Genomic DNA, 20,321 nt, shown 5'->3' with positions numbered 1-20,321 from the left:
ACACTAAGGGGTATGTTTACTAAGGTGCGTTAGTGTTTTTAACGCACCTGTAAATTTAAGGTGCGTTAAACGCTAACGCACCTATACATTTCTATGGGCGCATTAGACTTTAACGTGCATACACCATTTACGCAAGTTAAAAACGCTAACATGCCCATAGCGCCAATTAGTAAACCTAGCCCTAAGGCTTTCTGATGACTGATTCTTTTAGATTCTTTAGTTTATTATGCTATAAGCCAGAGGAGTGCAGGTAAAAGTGGGATGTTTGACCACGGAAAAACAAATCCTGGAGACAGTGATCTTGGAAATGCTTATTTATTTGTTAAAAAGACTCGACACAACTGTTGTGTTTGGCCGTCAGGCCTGCATCAGGAGTCTTAGACACCTAAAAGAACAGCTGATCTGTGCAAAGGATGACCAACTGCTGCTTACGATACCAGACTTGTTCACAAGCTGCGTTTAATCAAAGGTCTTTTAAAGACCATTTTGCCTACGGACTACTATATTGTTGGTCATCCTTTGCACAGATCAGCTGTTCTTTTAGGTGTCTAAGACTCCTGATGCAGGCCTGACGGCCGAAACACAACAGTTGTGTCGAGTCTTTTTAACAAATAAATAAGCCTTTCCAAGATCACTGTCTCCAGGATTTGTTTTTCCGTGGTCAAACATCCCACTTTTACCTGCACTCGTGTTTTCCCGTGGGGCGTTCGAGTTCTCTGTTGTATTGCAGATTCTTCTGAACATAAGCCAGAGGAGCCTCACATTTAGGCGGTGGCTTAGTTTCTTCTGGGGTAAAGGCAATTTACACAGCTAGTTTAGATATGCCTTTGTGTAGTGCTGGTACATTTGGATTTAGCTCATGCAGTACCAGAACGTATTTCCCTGTCCCCAGAGAGCTTACAGTCTAACTTTGTACCTAAGGCAATGAAAAGGTAAGTGACCTGCCCAACATCACAAGGCGCTGCCTCTGACCACTGGCTACTCATCTACATCATAAATTTACAAAGGAAGGAAAGGATCAAAATCATAGCACTGTAATAAATACTAACAAGTACTAGTATCCAACAGTGCATGGAAGAGCAAATAATGTAACAGACTGGCTTAAAATGGAACAACATTATTAGGTTTGACTATTACACCAATAAATGAAGCTGCCTCGAAGCTCGATGAACAATAAAAAAAGCATCACTTACAGACAAACGTATTATTTTTTTTCAGGTCCTGCCAAAACTTTATGATTTCATTGGAAGACAATCCATGTACTGCAATCAAATGTCTGTACTTACAAATATTAAAATTAATTTTGTACAAAAAGAAAAGTTCTGCATCTTCTGGAACATGCACTTTCACTCTTAGCTTTTGTAAGCAAAACCCGACATAAGCATCTTCAAATTTAATAGGTTTAATGTGGCTCATAGTTTCATAGATCCTCAGTGCCAGCTTATTAGATAGTACGTATCCTAGACCACTACAATATGGTGGATACAATCTGAAAGGATATTCTTGATAAGAAATGTAGGTCTTTAAAAAAAACTCTCGATTAGAATTATTGTCAATCAATGGGAAACCAGTAAACAAGCTCTCTGTTGAATTAAAATTTAAGAGAAATCTCACTAGATTGCCAGTATTGACAAAAACATCGGAATCAGCCTTCATAATATACTTCGTGTTGGAGCAAAATTCTGATACCCACTGGAATGCCATTATTGTTTTCAAGGTTAGGTTGTCATAAGTGTCGAGAAAATCTTGACGTATTATATCGCCAAATGAATGGCTTTCATCTTCTACAGTTAATGGAGTTATTCTGTCTACTGCTTCAATTTCACGGCCTACTAAGAACAGGGTTACAACTTCTTGCCCCCACCAAGTTTGTTTTGAACCCCATGTTGACCTGATGGCCTGTCTTGCTTTCATATCACTAGGCCTTGAAGTTACCAAAATAACCAGAAAAGGATTTCTGTCTTGACATTTCACACGCTCACGTAAAGTAAAGGTGAAATTTTTCCTGTAAACTGGTTCAAACTCATAGAAATACATCCAATTTGCAGACTCAATTACAACAGGTAAGGGCAGCACCGAGAACCATATCACAGTTGTAATGGACAACCCGGCAAGGACTAGAACAGATAACTGCAAATACTTAAGTGCCATGGATTCTACAAAGAGCTCTACTCGGTAGAAGTGTACAAGTCAGTAGAAGCTTTGACTGCTTTTCCAGTTTTGTTCACAAGGCAATTATTCTTTGTTTGTCTCTAAAAAAGATGTAAAATGACATAAGATTTAAATATAAAACACGCCTTTTACATTTGGTCCTTTTTGGCAGAGAAATAATATACTAAAATTTGAATTCACAGTAAAGAAGACTTACAGGCTTATTTTCGAAAGAGAAGGGCGCCCATCTTTCGACACAGATCGGGAGATGGGCGTCCTTCTCCCAGGGTCGCCCACATCGGCATAATCAGCACCCAAGGTAAGAGAGAGCTATGCACCTGGGAGCAATTTGTGAAGTCCACTGCAGTGCCCCCTAGGGTGCCTGGTTGGTGTCCTGGCATGTGAGGGGGACCAGTGCACTACAAATGCTGGCTCCTCCCACAACCAAATAGCTTGGATTTGGTTGTTTCTGAGATGGGCGTCCTTGGTTTCCATTATCGGTGAAAATCGGGGATGACCATCTCTAAGGTGGACCTAAATTTCGCAATTTGGGCGTCCCCGACCGTATTATCGGAACGAAAGATGGACGCCCATCTTGTTTCGATAATACAGGTTTCCCCGCCCCTTCGCTGGGACGTCCTGCGAGGATGTCCTCAGGAAAACTTGGGCACCCCTTTCGATTATGCCCCTCTTAGGGATGTAGTTATCAAAATGAGTTACCATTAAAACATATTATAGGTCTCACTGCCAAAAGTGGGACCTGTGGTAAAATATGTCTTAATGTCTGACCACACTGATAACTATGCCCTTATAATCTTGCAGTCAGAAGTAATAATATAAAGAAATGACTTCTTATCACAGCATAACATGAAACGGCTATATATTACCAAGGTATATTAAATCTTATTTGTTTAGTTATCTACTGGAGACTCACATTTTCCCATTTCATCCCTCTTCTGTTATCAAAATGAGAAAACAGATATGAATTTATAGTATCATGGCAGTTACTGAGAGGAAAATATTTGTATGCTTTCTAACATAAAGGAATTTTGGACATTTAATTCTTTTATATAATGATTTCCACTTGTAGGCATGATGTCAACCCCCCCCCCCCCCCCCCCCAAGGGGGAAAAAAAAAGATATTCACAAATATGGAAGGCAGGAAAAATGTGAACATTATGGAGGAGTTTGAAAACCAGGTCAGTATTTTCAAAGAACTGAGCCTCCAAAAACATCTGCAAACTTTTAGAGTCACAAAGGGCATCTTTTACTGAGGCGCACTCACGTTTTTAGCACGCGCTAAAATTGTGGGCACGCTAAACGTTAGAGACGCCCATAGGAATGCATTGGCGTCTCTAACGTTTAGCGCGCCCACAATTTTAGCGCTTGCCAAAAACGTGAGCGCGCCTTAGTAAAAGACCTTCAGAATGTTAACCACCACTCCGTTACAACAGCTTCCCTTCGAGTTCCTTGGCCCATAGCAACTCAAGCAGAAAGACAAATAGGGAAAAATGACTAGGGATCATTTTACTAAGCTGCTGTAAAAAGCGGCCTTAGCAAGCCTTACATGGGTCTTTCCCACGTGCTAAAGCTATTTTTACCACAACCATAAAAATGACTTCTTTCTATTTTTTTTTCGTATTAAAGGTCACGCGCTAATGTTGCCATTAGAGTGGGCACTTTGAAAAATGACTGTGTGTGCATTTACCACAACCCATTTTGTAGGGGTTAAGGGCTCACGCGGTATCAGTGCGCTAACCAGTTACCACACAATAATGTAGCTGCTAACTGGTTAGCTCAGAAACGCCTAATCTCCGTCCATGACATGCCCCCTCAAAAACATTTTTAGCACTCAATGTATTTGGAAGTTACTGCAGGACACCTGACATTGTCCCGTGGTACTCCATTTTAAGCTGCGTTAAGTACACATTAGCACCTAGTGCGGCTTAATAAAAGTGGCCCCTTAGGAAGCTGTTGACAGACAGAACAAATTAAAAAAATGCTTTTTAAACCACCTCCCCCCACATTTCCTAAGTCACGTTCATCTATTCACTCCAAGTTCCCCATCCAGCTTATTTTCGAAAGAGAAAGACGCCCATATTTCGACCCAAATCAGGAGATGGGCGTCTTTCTCTCATGGGCACCCAAATCGGTATAATCGAAAGCCGATTTTGGGCGCCTCCAACTGCAGTCTGTCGCGGGAACGAACAAACTTGACGGGGGCGTGGTGAAGGCGGGACTGGGGCATGTTTATCGGCCGAGGAGAGATGGGTGCGCTCGGCTGATAATGGAAAAAAAAGGGCGCTAGAAGCGAGAATTTGGGTCACTTTTTTTGGACCCTTTTTTGTCACGAACAAGTCCCCAAAAAGTGCCCCAACTGCCCAGATGACCACCGAAGGGAATCGGGGATGACCTCCCCTGACTCCCCCAGTGGTCACTAACCCCCTCCCACCACAAAAAAAGAACTTTAAAAACTTTTTTTGACAGCCTGTATGGCCTCAAATGTCATACCCAGCTCCCTGACAGCAGTATGCAGGTCCCTTGGAGCAGTTGTTAGTGGGTGCAGTGGACATCAGGCAGGCGGACCCAGGCCCATTCCCCCCCCCCCCCCCCCACATCTGTTCCACTTGTGCTGGTTAATGTTGAGCCCTCCAACCCCCCCCCCCCAAAACCCACTGTACCCACATGTAGGTGTCCCCCTGCACCCCTTAGGGCTATGGTAATGGTGTAGACTTGTGGGCAGTGGGTTTTGGGGGGGATTTGGGGGGCTCAGCACACAAGGGAAGGGTGCTATGCACCTGTGAGCTATTTAACATTTTTTTTTAATTTGTAAAAGTGCCCCCTAGGGTGCTCAGTTGGTGTCCTGGCATGTGAGGGGGTCCAGTTGTTACGTCTGTGATTTCCTCGCCCTCTGGTGGCCAGAACGGGTGGCTGCTATGGACCATCACTCGTTCCAGATTTCTGCTCGGTCCGGTCCGGATCTTCCAGGCTGTCAGGTTTGCTTGTGTTGTTTGAGCCTGCACAGCACCCGTAGTTGCCTGGTGATTGCTGCAGCTGAGTTCCAGGTGCTGCTGGGCTTATTAGCCTTTTGGAATCTCTCTGCAGTTGCCTTTGCATTGCGTCTTAGGCCCTGGTATGTGGGTGCTCGTGCACTTCTGCCTGAGAGACTTTGTCTGGACCTGTTTCTGCTTTTGCTGGTTTCCTGCCTTTTGAACACGATAAACACGCCCCAGTCCCGCCTTCACCACGCCTCCGACAGGCTCCTTCAACTTTGTTCGTTCCCACGACGGAGTGCAGTTGAAGACGCCCAAAATTAGCTTTCGATTATACAGATTTGGGCGCCTTTGCGAGATGGGCGCCCATCTCCCGATTTGGGTCGAAATATGGGCGCCCATCACTTTCGAAAATAAGGCCAATAGAGTTGTTTTGACATTTATTTTATCAGTCCACAATAAGACCTATTTATCTACATATACTATTAAACTTTCATTGTTCGAATATACTGTTTTGGTTTATGTGTCAACAATTATTTATTACTATTGATTATATATAGCCCAGTCTGTTCGCTTATGGCTATAGTCCATTGTGAGTATGTTTTGTATCATGGCTTTCTCAGCTGTTATGATTAGTTTTTTTGAAATATCAATTGTTTATGTTTGTTATTTTATGTGTTTTATTGTTTTGTTTTAAACTTCTTTTGGCTCCAATTTATTTTTCAATTCTAGGGGGGTGGGGGGGTGGGATGGCAACATTTAACCACACTTACCCTCAGGAGTATTGGTAAACTGAGATGCTGCTTTGCTGATTCTCCTTGGAAGCTCAGAGGGGCACCACATAAGCACATTAAAGACATAAATGCAAGCCTGAGTGCATTCAGACACTGCGATATTTACAAAACATGTGGTTATATTAAAAGGTGAACATCTGTTGTTCCAAAGTATAAACGTATCTATAAGACAAAAAAGAGAAAAAAAAAAGACAAGACTCAAAAATAAAGGTCAAATTAAGAAAGCACAGGATCAAGAAACTGGCAACTTGATCCTTAAAGAAACTGAATAATGTTACGGAGCAAGTTTTTGAAACCGAGGGTGGCTGAGGCAGATGGGTGGCTGTTATTAGGAATGGATATGAGACATGTTTTTCAGAAAGTCTTTCGAATCTGTTGTAAGATTTGTGTTGTAAGATTTTTGCTTTAATTACGTATGTTGATTTAGGGCCCTGTTTACTAAGGCGCGTTAGCATTTTTAACGCGCCTACAATTAGCGCAGGCGCTACATAGGCACCTATAAGGATATTGTAGGCGCATACACTGTTAACACGTGTACATGGTTAATGCCCATTAAAAACGCTAACGCACCTATAACGCAGCTTAGTAAACAGGGCCCTTAGTAAGCTGCTTAGGATCTTGGTGGGGTATAAATGTTTTAAATGAATAAATACTGCTGTTATGTGTGTATATACCTGATTTAAGATGAGAAAAAACAAAAACACCAAGATATTAAAATCTGGAAGAGAATCAAGAGGAAACTAATACCTGAAAGACTGAAATAAATGGAAAAGGAAAGATTGCTTAAAAAAAAATGTGAAATGTTTCTGATTTTGATCTTCTCACAGCTCCTTTGTAAATCTACTCGTGATGTGGTGCAATAAGGAAGTCTGAAAACGAAACATGCAGGAAAATGCATACATGAGGAAAGCTCTTAAAATGATACGGCTCTTCTTCAACGGCTGATCTTGAGAAAGCGTCTTAGGACATCATCTGTTCTCTAAATGTCAGTTACCACAACTTCAACTGGACATCTTAATAATGTAGCTTCAGTTCTACATGAAGAAAAACAAATCAACAGATCAATTATTTTCTAGCTGGAGAATTCACTATCACCATCATAAATATTCTTTACCAGAAAACACTTTAAAAATGGCCTTATTCAATACATATTACTATCTTATATAATAATTCTCACCTCCAACGTTCTAATGTGCCTGGTACTGTGGCTCCTTCGGAGGTGGTCGGCTAGGCAGTTTAGAATGCACCGATGTCAGTGATGTCACTGACAGCTGATTCCAAGGCAAGGGGAGGAGTAGGGAAACAGCTGTCAGTGCCCCCCCCTCGGCGCAACACCCAAGCCCCTCCGCCCCGGCGCAGCACCCAAGCCCCTACCCCCCCCTCGACACATCACCCAAGACCCTCCCCCCGGCGCATCACCAAAGCCCCTAACCCCCCTCGGGCACATCAACTCCCTCGCCACCCGCAGCCGCCAATACTAACGCTGTCCGGCCACTGCTGCTTCTCCTGTGGAGCAGCAGCGGCAGGTACAAAAAGAAAAAAGCCAAAAAAAAAAAAAAGATTTTTAACCTGAAACGCGGCTCCGTAGACAGCCATCTGGCATTGGCTGTCGTCACTGCAGCCGCTCCTCCTCTCCCCTCCATGTCACTGCCCCTGCAGGAAGACCCCGGAGGAGCGCAGCGACGTCAGAGGGGAGAGGAGGAGTGGCTGCAGAGATGACAGCCAATGCCAGATGGCTGTCTACAGAGCCGTGTTTCAGGTTTAAAATCTTTTTTTGGCTTTTTTCTTTTTGTACCGGCCGCTGCTGCTCAACAGGAGATGCAGCAGTGGCCGGATAGCATTAGTAACGGCGGCTATGGGTGGCAAGGGGGTTGATGTGCCCGGGGGGGGGGGGGGTAGGGGGTCCTGAGACCAGATGGGTGGCTGCAGGGGAGGGCAGGGGGAGAGGAGGGTCACTGGACATGGGTGGCTGCAGAGGTCCAGGGGAGAGGAGGGTCGCTGGACATGGGTAGCTGCTGTGGGAGAGGAGGGTCGTTGGACATGGGTGGCTGCGGGGGGGGCAGGGAGAGAGGAGAGTCGCTAGACATGGGTGGCTGCAGGGGGAGCAGGGGAGCGAGGAGGGCCGCTGCACATGCGTGGCTGCAGGGGCAGAGGAGGGTTGGTGGGGAGGGGGTCCTGAGACCAGATGGGTGGCTGCAGGGGGGGCAGGAAGGAAGCTGCGGGGGGGGGGGGATTACCTTGCTAGCGCCCGTTTCATTGCCTACCGAAATGAGCCTTTTATACTAGTATGTATATAAAGAAAATAAGACGCGCCTCACAGAACATAAGTCCCGTATAAGAACTCAAAATAGTCAGGCTCCTTTAGTTGAGCATTGGCTACAGAAGGGTCCTAATAATGATGTTATCAAATGGAGGATTATCGAACAAATTGAGTTGAGGAGGGAGGGTGGTTCATTGAAGAAATTGCTTAACTATAGAGAACAGTGGTATATTTTTCCCCCCTAGGGGTCTTAATGCAGAATTAGAATGGTCGTCATTGATCTAGCTTAGATCCAATTAGATCTCAGGGGAGGGGCCTTTGACGTCATGAGATAGAGGATATTTGAGATCTGGAAGAAGAACGCGGTCGCCATCTTTGTATGAAAGTTTGGACAAAGCTGGCGCTGCTAGAACTGCTTGGGGTGAGATTTCATTGCTTGGTGTCTGTAAATAAGATGAGCAATGATTGTATTTATTAATCAAAGTATTTGTTTTATAGGGGACTGTCTTTGAGGCACCTCAGACTAGAGCGAAACATATGTCGGACAACTGTAACCCCTGGGTCCGATGTTAAACGGAGAATAAGATAAGTGAAAACTTTAAAAGTCTGTAAAATAAGATATATGAAAGCTTTAAATATATATATAAAAAAAGCTGACCTATGAAGATGATGGATGTTGCGAACATTGCCATTAAAAAAGTTTTTAGATGGCAATGAACATCACTGAGGTCAAATGAATACTCGTGAAATACTTTTGAGATGAGAAGAATTGTTTGCCCTTGAATGGTTTATATCTTAAAGAGTTAGACACGTGAGGTATGAAAGTCTAATTGATCCATAGTGTCTATAAGAGTTTATGCCATTGATTTAAAGTTAGATAAAGAAAATAAATCATAATTGAATATACAGTTTTCTTGTACCCCTCTATCAATTCCTTACCCTAGATGATATATCTATCCCAGGGATTCCCAACCTGATCCTTGAGAACACCCAGCCAGTCAGGCTTTCAGGATATCCACAATGAATATGCATGAGATAGATTTGCATAGAATGAAGTCAGTGCATGGAAATTTATCTCATGCATATTCATTGTAGGTATCCAAAAACCTATTGGGTTTGTATGTCCTGAGGACTGGGTTGAGAACCCCTGGACTAGCAACATCCCCTCCTACCAACCAAGAGGTCTTAAAGGAATTCTTCAGTTAGATGAGGAGTCTTTTTCATGCAACATGTCTTCAACATTTGTCAAAATTGTCTGAATTTAATATTCATTTTCCTTTCTTTTCAAAGAAGTGATGGACTAGGACAGATATCCCTGGAGTTTTATAAAATAAAATTGTTGTCCTTTCTCAGATGATGACCCCCACCACCCAAGGTCAATGTGAACTTGACCGATATGGCAACAAAAGGCAGGGGAGAAACTTGGTGAAAACATCAACGTTGCAGAAGTGACGAACAGGCATGAATACTTGTCACAGATGTCAACGCAGTCAGAGGTAGCCAATGTTTTTTTTAAATGCAATTAATATATTACAGTATATGCTTGTACAGAAAAATGCTAAGGATACAAATTATTATAAAGGAAATTACATATAAGTACATAAGTATTGCCACACTGGGACAGACTAAAGGTCCATCAAGCCCAGCGTTCTGTTTCCAACAGTGGACAATCTAGGTCACAAATACCTGGCAAGATCCCAAAAAAGTTCAATACATTTTATGCTGCTTATCCCATAAATAAGCACTGGAGTTTCCCCAAGTCATTTTAATAATCGTCTATGGACTTTTCCTTTAGGAAGCCGTCCAGACCTTTTTTAAACCCCTCTAAGCTAACCGCCTTTACCAAATTCTCTGGCAACGAATTCCAGAGTAATTACACGTTGAGTGAATAAATATTTTCTCCGATTTGTTTTAAATTTACTACTTTATAGCTTCATTGCATGCCCCCTAGTCCTAGTATTTTTGGAAAGAGTAAACAAACAATTCACGTCTACCTGTTACAGTCCACTCATTATTTTATAGAACTCTATCGTATCTCCCCTCAATAGCATCTATCAAGCCCACACTAGCAGGGAGACCAAAACAGGAAAAAGCCGCGCTAGCAGATGCTGTGCGCTAATGCCGACAAAGCCCATTCACTTTGAATGTGCTGTGTCAGCACTGTCATGCAGTAGCTGCTAACAGAGCATATTAAAACGTGGGGGGGGGGGGGGGGGGGGGGTAAGTAAGCAATACAACAAACAAAAATCAAAAAAGCTCTATGTACCAGGAGCATTTAGATTTACAACACACACAAATCTTAACCAATACTACAAATCATTTCTATAGCGCTACCAGTCGTACGCAGCGCATTACAACTGAACACGAAGAAAAGACAAGACAGTCCCTGCTCAAAAGAGCTTAGACCTACACTCGAAGCTTCTTCTTACTATTAATAAAGGTGACTGGATGTTTGAAAAATGTATTTCAAGGATCCGTATTTGACAATAGATTTGCACGGAATTGGAAAATGGTTTTGACAGAAGTTTAAACAAGGTTCAGCCTTACTTGTACAAAATCTCCTACCAAGTTACAGATTCACATGGTACATTTGTCACCACTACAATAAAGGAGATGGGACCAAGAGCACGCTGGCTCTCAGCTACAGCCGCTAACCACGAAGCTTTACTGGCTTGTAGGAAGATTTTGTAGCTAGCTTCAGTTTTCTGTACCTGCTGTAACTGGCACAGCTACGTGTAGCCTGGTGGAATGAACAGAGCACCTGCCTGCCCGAGAGGATGTGGTATTTTAAGTTTTTTAATTCCAGACTAGGTTCTTTTTTGATCAGAACTCCTCAAATAGTCTTGAATGAGGCAGACTCTGGCGTCTCCATTCCACCTACCTTTTTCTTTTTTCCTCTGTGTGTTTCAAAGCTTTGTGATGCTTTGCACTAAGAAACTGGTTCCCAGGAGTTGATGGCTTCAGGCATCTCAACAAAACAGTGCAATTAGATTACCAACTTTCACAATGCACAACACTATCTCCGGGCAGTGCAGCTTGGCCCCGTCCACTCTGTGTCATCACATCCTGCCTGTGCCTGTTCAAGAGGAAGGCTTTTTGCTGTCTACTATCCCTGTGAACTGTGCTTTTCATCCTGGCTGTTGGTAATATCGTATTTCAGCAGTGATATTGTCTTACCATCTTTCACTGTGAACGGCAGTGTCTCCAGCGATGCGGCTTGGCCCCACCCACTCTGTGTTACCATTTTCTGCTTGCTTAAGCTGAAAAGCGCCCCAAGAATGAGGCACGCAGCACCAAATGGGAACGCCAAAAGGGTGTGTCCTGCCCCTTAGGTCATAACTTTGGGAGTAGAGAGGTGTGGTAACCGTGTTAGTCCACTCTTAAACACATTTGCTTATTTCCGATCTGACGAAGAAGGGCAACCTTCGAAAACTAATCAAGAAATGTATTAAGTTATGTCCAATAAAAAAGGTATCATCTTATTTTCTTTTCCATGTTTTATTTTGTTTGATTTCTATAGATTCTACATGGAATGTTGCTATTCCACTAGCAACATTCCATGTAGAAGTCGGCCCTTGCAGATCACCAATGTGGCCGCGCAGGCTTCTGCTTCTGTGAGTATGACGTCCTGCACGTACATGCAGGACGTCAGACTCACAGAAACAGAAGCCTGCGCAGCCTTCTACATGGAATATTGCTAGTGGAATAGCAACATTCCATGTAGAATCTCCAATAGTAGCAACATTCCATGTAGAATCTCCAATAGTATCTATTTTATTTTTGTTACATTTGTACCCTGCGCTTTCCCACTCATGGCAGGCTCAATGCAGCTTACATGGGGCAATGGAGGGTTAAGTGACTTGCCCAGAGTCACAAGGAGCTGCCTGTGCCTGGCCCTTGCAGATCATCAATGTGGCCACGCAGGCTTCTGCTTCTGTGAGTCTGACGTCCTGCACATACGTGCAGGACGTCAGACTCACAGAAACAGAAGCCTGTGCAGCCTTCTACATGGAATGTTGCTAGTGGAATAGCAACATTCCATGTAGAATCTCCAATAGTAGCAACATTCCATGTAGAATCTCCAATGGTATCTATTTTACTGTCATAGTAATGCTTGAATGTTTTCACTTATATACACTGTCAGCTAGCACATTTGCTTATTTCCGATCTGAGGAAGAAGGGCAACCTTCGAAAGCTAATCAAGAAATGTATTAAGTGATGTCCAATAAAAAAGGTATCATCTTATTTTCTTTTCCATGTTTTATTTTGTGTGATTTCTAGTGATAACTTTGGGAGTAACTTGTCAGATGGTGAGTTTTTTTTTTCCCAGAAACTGGATCCCTCATTTAGTTACTTCCATCAAAGGCTAAGGTTGTTCAGACTGTTGCTCCTGGTCCCAGGCCTTTTCCTCACAGCTTGGTGGAGCCTAACGGCCGGCTCCCAGGTTCCAGGCTCCTCGGACTGGACTTGGTCAAGCGCAGAGTGTTGCTCCACTGCCCCCAAGGATCGCTTGATAGTGGCAACTGGGTACCATATGGAGTGGGTGTGTGGGGGTGAGTGCCCCCACCCCCCACCACTGCCCTTCCACCTGCTTGGTGCTTCCCCTGGGGTCCCCTGCTGCTCCAGGCAAATTAGTCCTTTCCCCTGCATAGGGAGTTAAGCTGCTTTAAAAAAAAAAAAAAAAAAAAAAAAGAGTATGTACAGCATACCCAAAGGAGCAAGCAGGGGGGTCAGCAGGAATGCCGGAGTCCTAGGCCTACAGTTGGCCCAATCGGGCAAGCGGGTCACAGTGCTATGGCCATGTGGATGGGCATGCCTGCTAGCCAGTGCTCTGTTAACTCCAAGAGCTGGTAGTCAATACAGCTGCCAGTTCCTTCTGCCCCTTCTGTGACAGACCATTTCTGGCTCCGATAAAATTCAAGTGGGGTGGAGGGAGGTCTGGGGAAGCACTCAAGTGTCTCTGGAGACTCCTTCTTCGGAGTCAGTTGGGCCACTTCCCATTTGGTTTTCGGCAGGGATAGCAGCCATTTTGAGTGCAGTGTTTCACATACTGCAGCAAAGAGTCTTCACAGCCTCATTGGGGTTTGTGGGGTCACTCCTGGGTCTATTCTCAAGGGAGAGGGCCCTAGGCATCTTTTTTTGAGCTGTTTAAACCTGCTTTAGTCGCCGAGGCTGGTTTCATTTTACTTCCAGAGGCTTCCTGGACCTAAGAGGGGCCCCTCTCTGGGAGCCTCAAGGTGGCCCCAGTCCTCATGGAGGTTGCTGGGGGGGGGGGGGGGGGCGGGGGGAGACCACTTCTGGAGTTGTGGGAGGGTTATGGTTCTGGGTCTGTTCTCCTCTTCTGGCAGAGGAGAACTGTTCTCCCCATTGTTTGCTTTTTCAACAGGAAGAGCATCCTGCCCGATTGATTCGATGTTGGAAGCCCTCAGTTGCTCCAGTGCCCAGGGGTCTAACACATCCGAGGGCGACCCCATTTTGGAGGTTCTGGCAGGGCCCCCAAATTATCTTTCACTTTACAAAGCTCTTCCCAAGGGATGCTAGAGGAGTTGAAGTCCCCAGAATGGGGTCCCAGAGGGTCCAGGGTTTTGGACCAGTTGTATACTTTTGACCCCAAGGTGGATGCTTTGGTCACGGCTGTGACAAAGAAACCAAAAAACCTTCAGAAAAGCACAGTGGAATAGTAGTTCAAGTTCTGCTTTTACACAGATTACAGCTAGTGTCCAGGCTTCTGTTATGGAGGTTACAGAATTGGTTTTGGCAGATGCCCAAATCTTCTGAAGCTTCTCCCCTTGGGGGTGGGGGCCACCTTCTTTTCTGATGTCCTGTATATGGCTTGTGCACCTTCCTCCCACTCCATGAGTGGTGGGCTAGAGGTGCCTCTGGCTTTGCACTGGGAGGTGGATATGGCCTCTGAGTACCTCCTTAGCCATTTGCCCTTACATAAGAACATAAGGGTAGCCATACTAGGTCAGACTAATGGTCCATCTAGCCCATTATCCTGCTTTCCAAACAGTAACAGTGGCCAAGCCAGGTCACAAGTACTTGGCAGAAACCCAAACCATGGCAACATTCCATACTATAAATCCCAGGGCAAGCCGTTGCTTCCCATGTCTGTCTCAATAGCAGACTATAGATTTTCCTCCAGGAATTTGTCCAAACTTTTTTTTAAACCCAGATACACTAACCGCTGTTATCACATCCGGCTGGCTGCTCTTTGATGAGGATTTGGAGAAGTTGGATAAGTAGAGGAGTAGCTATTAGTGCAGTGGGCTGAGAACCTGGGGAACTGGGTTTGATTCCCATTGCACCTCCTTGTGACTCTGTGCAAATCACTTAACCTCCTTTGCCTCAGGTACAGCATGTAGATTGTGAGTCCACTATGGACAGAGAAAGTACCAACATATAATAAATGTATACTGCTTTGATTGTACCACAAAAAGGCAGTATATCAAATCCCATTACCCTTACCCTTAAAGATACAGGACAGGCTCAGCCTCTCTGGCTGCCCAAGCACTTCCAGGTGTCATTCTAAGGGCGGGGTGGGGATTTCATGACAGAAAGTGGCCTCAGCTGTATTCTTTTTGAAGCCCCAAATGGACAGGGGTTTCAGAGCTCACTAAGGTTCCTGGGGGGCCCAGATGAGGGTACACGGAGCCCCTCAGTGGCTTGAGTAGGGGGAAGGTTGTCTCTCTTCCTCCATAAGTGAGCCTGCATTGCCCTGGATCTAGAGGGGATCGAGCATGGCTACATCCTATAATCTAGATTGTTAACCAATGCCTTCATGATGTTTCCCTGTAGCTTGGAGGTAAGCAGCAGGCAGTCATACTAATTTGGCAGTTCCTCCTGGAGCTGGGAGCGACGGAGCAGGGGCTATGGCAGTACTCCATTTATTTCATGGTTCCTTTCAGCTTATCCAGAGCCTCCAAGGAGTTAATGCTTTCCCAGAATCCAGCACTTTTGGAAGGAGATGCCTTGTTGATTTTGCCTTGATTCGCATGGGCAGATCCTGATCTCCCTGAAACTCACAGGTTTTCCCCTCCATATCCTCTTCAGGGAGGATTGCAAATGCCTCCTCCCTCCTCCGAGTCCCTCCCTCTCGTCTCAGGACCCCCCTCCCCTCCTCTCTCGTCTCAGGAAATGAAGGCGAGACCAGAGGAACAGCTGAAACAGAAGCGAAAGCAAAGGTAGTCTGAAGCGGCGTCCGTGCGTGCTGGACTTCACTGTTGTCGACGGAGCGGGAGGTGAAACGTTTTAAACAACAGCTGACACTTACGAAGGACTAGGGCACCCACACACGTCCTCCTTGCACTTGGAGGCCACAGAGACAGAGGGAGGGAGGCGCTGGGAGGCGGAAATCGGAGGAGGGGGGGGGCGTGGAACTCGGACTGGAGTGGGGTCGTCGCACTGAAGTGGGCCCGTGGAACTCGGACGGACGGGAGTGGAAGGAGGGAGGGAGGGGGTCATGGAACTCGGGGGGGGGGGGGGCATTTACTCACCTCCGGTGGCTGCTGCTGGGTTCCCTTCCCTCTCACTCCTCATTGGTCCACCCTGTGACGTCATCCCCAGGGCGGACCAATGGGAACTGTGTTACGAACCCAGGCAGCCAGACGGAGGTGCAAATTATTATATAGGATTCCTTCTTAGCTCTTTCCTCTTTTTTTTTCTGCCTGTCAACTCAAATGTCATCCTCTTTCTCACCCTTCTCCTCCGTTTTACTTTTCAGCTACCTATCAAATTTCCATCTTCTTCTTTCACCTATTAGCTGTCCCATTCCCCCATCTCATTCCTTCCTCAGCCCTTCATTCCCATTACCATATTTCTACCCTCTGTAAACACTCTCTCTCATTCATTTCCTTGCCACACTCTCACTCTCCCTCCCCCTCCTGGTCTCTCTCACATGGTTCCACCATTCCCAGCATCTGTGGAGGAGTAGCCTAGTGGTTAGTGCAGTGGACTTTGATCCTGGGGGGACTGAGTTCGATTCCCACTGCAGCTCCTTGTGACTCTGGGCAAGTCACTTAACCCTCCATTTCCCCTGGTACAAAATAAGTACCTGAATATATATAAACTGCTTTGAATGTAGTTGCAAAAACCTCAGAAAGGCGGTATATCAAGTCCCATTTCCCCTTTCCCTTATGACATCACAATATCAGAAGTGAGCCAAGTATCAGGCAATCATGCCATTGTGACATCACTGATGAGGTTGGCTCTTATTGGTGGAATGAGTATAGGAGTAGCCTAGTGGTTAGTGCAGTGGACTTTGATCCTGGGGGGACTGAGTTCGATTCCCACTGCAGCTCCTTGTGACTCTGGGCAAGTCATTTAACCCTCCATTTCCCCTGGTACAAAATAAGTACCTGAATATATGTAAACCGCTTTGAATGTAGTTGCAAAAACCTCAGAAAGGCGGTGTGTCAAGTCCCAGTTCCCTTCCACCCTTCTAGCCCAACATCTGCTCCCTCTTTCTCATCTCCCTGTCCCTTCTCTTTTCCCTTCTGTCCTCTCCCCCATGGTCCATTTCTCCTTCTCTTCCCTCACTCCAATTGTCTGGCATCTCTGTATCACTTCCTTCTGCTCCTGGATCCAACATCTCCCTTTCTCTCCCCTCTCCACCTCCTGTGTATCTCTCCCTCCCTCTTATCCCCCCTTGCCCAATATCCCTCCCTCCCTTGTGCCCCAGGTCCAACATCTTTCCCTTCCTCCACTCCACCATCATAACCAATATTTCTCCCTCTCTCCCTATGCACCATCTCTTCCTCCCTTCCAATCCTATGTCCCCTCCAACCCTATGTCTAACATTTCTCCCTCTCTTGCCCCTCTACCTCTCCCTTTCTTCTTTGCTGCATCTGCTCCAGACCTGCCAGAAATTTTTGAACATTAAATGTAGGTGCGCCTTTCTGTGCAATGCATGGAATGCTCATTTTAATACTAATGGGTTTTTTGTAATATATTTGCAAAGGATTATCAGTAGCTGTTACCGCGAATGGTAAAAGCGACGCAGAACCCCTTTTGTGCATTAAATGCTGAATAGCGTACGTGCTAGACTGGCTACAACCAGTATAAATCAAACGTTGCAAGCACAGTAAGCTTTGAGCACTGGGGGCCCTTATTCTGAAAACTGTGTTCCTGGTGCTGATTTCATTGGTCAGGAGAGGATCAGAACCTAAGGCTCCTGTTGCGACCCCATATCTCTCTTGTTCAGAGGATTCAGTCTCTATCTGTTCTGTCACTGCCCTCCCTTCTAGATGGGGATTCAGGCACTACTTCGGAAGGCTTCTTTGAGGCCAGCTGCAGGCAGCGTGTGTGAAGCACTAACTCTGCCAGTGCCCTCTAGTGCTAAACACAAACATGAAGGTAGGACAGGAGCATTGGACAAGAGATGTTGGAGACAAGGAGGAAAGTAAGAGAATGAGCAATGCTGCACCATTGGGGGGGGGGGGGGGGGGCACAGTGAAGAGAGATGCAGAGAGGAGATGCAAGGCGGTTATCCTCTGTGCCAGGGTCTACTTACTAAACTATTGCCCTAGAGCCTCTACTGCATTTAGAAAGCAAAATCTGTCCATCTTTCCATATTTATGACCCAGATACACCACTAGAAAACCTCACTCATTAGGCTTCAATCTCACTCACTCTGATGGTGAATCTCACTCTGTGATGGGCCACTCTTGGCATCCCTGTAAATAATCCAACTGCAACAACTGTGGCTCTGCACCCACCCGTACATATCCCATACTTCCAGCCCCACCAGCAAGTACAGGCACAATGCAGACCACTGAGCCTCTTCCTTCCACAGCTGCTACTCATGGAGCATTCTCTCCGACTGCAGAGCGAGAGAGAAGGATGGTAGCGTAGATAGGCTATCCAGCAGCACCCACCCCTGCCCCAAACCCCATACCCCATACCTTCAAGGAAGACTTGTGTTGTCAATGACATAAAATTCCAGCAATTTTGTTTTTCTCCCACATCCGGCTCAAATACCTTGAAACCCCAAACACTTTAGCAACGGAAAGGCACCAAAATCAAATTCTAAAAGCGATTTATGAGCAACCCACAATGCAAGGAAGATAAGACAGCAGCAGTCTCTCAGCCGCCCCTATTTCTCCTACTACTGGAGAGGAAGGAGAAAGGGTCGTGGGCGGGGCCAACAAGAGCCAGAACTCGCTGATTGGTTAGTCTGCAGGCAGGGGGCGAGTTTTACCATCGGCTGAAGACAACGTTGTAGTTACGGGGGTTTCTTTCCAAACTGGGCTACTTTTTCAGGCCGGTTGTGCGAATTTTTTTTGCGGCTGCAGGGTTTTGGGTGATATGCATACACTATTCAACCAAATAGGCGTTCCAAGCCTGAGTTCAGTGTTCCGGTTGTCTCTCTATGTAGTCCAAGCAGCCTCAACAGGAGACGAAGTGACGTCAAAACGTTGAAGCCAATTAGGTTAGTCGGTGTTCAGCGCTGCGTGCGTCTGGTAGCGCTATACAAATGCTAATAATCATAATTCGAGGAGGTTTAATAGACGGGACTGGAAGTGATCCTACCTAGTCCACTGTAAGCAAGGAAGCCAATTTGGTTAATTTCCGTTTCTACTCTCCCCGCGCACCCGTCATCTCTAGTACACTGAAAACAAAGCAAGTAAACCTATGAGCTGCTGCATCCACGTTGTCGTTCTTTATTGTTGGTCCATCTGTAACAAGTCTGAAGCTATTTCAGTTGGATAGACAGTGTGCCTTAAAGGTGGAGGACAAAGGATTTTTTTAAATTACTTATTTGACAGCCTTTTAGTTTAGTTGAAAGCTTCCACTATGTAGATATAAATATCATGAAATAACAATTGAATATCACTAAAACAATTTAAAAAAAGTTATTATAGCTGGTAGAAACAGCTATTTTAAACTCTGTATTTTGTGCTCATTTTTCTATTCGAATAAATAAATACACTTTATACAATACAGATAGCCAAATTTCAGTGAGGATATCCTGTTTCCTGATGGGTTCATCGTAACTGTTGTTGTCATCTGCCTTCGGGAGCCTGCCGTTATAAAGATGATGTAATATATTGAAATTAAATGCAAGTAGAATTAAATTATGACTGGTAGTGCTATATAAATGATTTGTAGTAGTAGTAAACCCACTTTTCATTGGGGCACAACATGGAATCACATCTTCTTCGTCTGTTTTGTAGAAGTTTACCTTTTAGATACACAAATGGATTGTTCTGTTTTTTGAACATATTTCAGGGGCAAGTGGTTTTATAGGTCAAAATAAAAATACATATTTTGTTTTATGCAGATCTCTTTTGTTTAAACATAAATGGGCTATAAGCCCCTAATTCAGCCCATTGCTTTTCTTATATTCCAAAACTTAAAACTCCTATCTCTAGCTGGTCGATAATAAAAGGAACACTATTCACCCTAAAAAGTTGTTTTGTGGCTGTACATGAGGACTTGTGATATTGAATAAATAAGTGTATATTTGTGTCCCTAGTCATGCATCCTAAGTTTATATAATCCTTTCAAGAAAGCCAGTTAATCTTTTAACTTATTAGTGAAGCATAACCACAGACGCATGGTATGGTCGTATTTTCAATATGGTAATACTACTACTACTATTTATCATTTCTATAGCGCTACAAGGCATACACAGCGCTGTACACCATACACAAAGACAGTCCCTGCTCAAAGAGCTTACAATCTAGATAAGACAGGTAGACAGACAGAACAATTAAGGGAATAAATAGGCGAGGTTAAAGGGCAGGGCAAGTGAGTAGTGGTTAGGAGTCAAAAGTAGTGGTAAAGAGATGGGCTTTAAGTTTGGACTTCAAAACGGCCAAAGACGGGGCTAGACGCACAGGCTCGGGAAGTCTATTCCAGGCGTGAGGTGCAGCAAGACAAAAGGAACGGAGTCTAGAATTAGCAGTAGAGGAGAAGGGGACTGATAAGAGAGATTTATCTACAGAACGGAGTACCGGAGCGGGGGAGGGCGTAGGTAGAGATGAGAGTGGAGAGGTACTGGGGAGCAGTAGAGTGAATACACTTATAGGTCAATAAGAGAAGCTTGAACTGAATACGGAAACGGATAGGGAGCCAGTGAAGTGACTTAAGGAGGGGGCTAATGTGAGCATAGCAATTTTG

At 44.9% G+C, this 20,321-nt stretch overlaps 1 protein-coding gene across 4 annotated transcripts; it reads right to left on the bottom strand.

The window, feature by feature from the left end:
- Positions 1-661: 661 nt before the first annotated feature.
- Positions 662-18,466, bottom strand: B3GALNT1 (beta-1,3-N-acetylgalactosaminyltransferase 1 (globoside blood group)). Of its 4 annotated transcripts, none has more exons than XM_030216258.1 (4): positions 18,397-18,466; positions 6,839-6,972; positions 5,918-6,100; positions 662-2,252 (listed from the first exon to the last, which is right to left on the bottom strand). In XM_030216258.1, the coding sequence occupies exon 4, from the start codon at positions 2,149-2,151 to the stop codon at positions 1,186-1,188; it is 966 nt and encodes a 321-aa protein (XP_030072118.1). In that variant the 5' UTR covers positions 2,152-2,252; positions 5,918-6,100; positions 6,839-6,972; positions 18,397-18,466; the 3' UTR covers positions 662-1,185. The 4 variants fall into 4 exon arrangements, with proteins under 4 accessions (XP_030072118.1, XP_030072116.1, XP_030072117.1 ...); XM_030216256.1 differs by lacking the exon at positions 18,397-18,466 and adding an exon at positions 18,101-18,282; XM_030216257.1 differs by lacking the exon at positions 18,397-18,466 and adding an exon at positions 18,177-18,282.
- Between the last annotated feature and the right edge of the window lie 1,855 nt (positions 18,467-20,321).

This window comes from Microcaecilia unicolor, chromosome 10, assembly GCF_901765095.1.
Source record: "Microcaecilia unicolor chromosome 10, aMicUni1.1, whole genome shotgun sequence".
Classification (NCBI taxonomy): Eukaryota; Metazoa; Chordata; class Amphibia; order Gymnophiona; family Siphonopidae; genus Microcaecilia; species Microcaecilia unicolor.
Note: the sequence above shows the minus strand (reverse complement) of the source record. Positions and strands in the feature narration are given on the sequence as shown.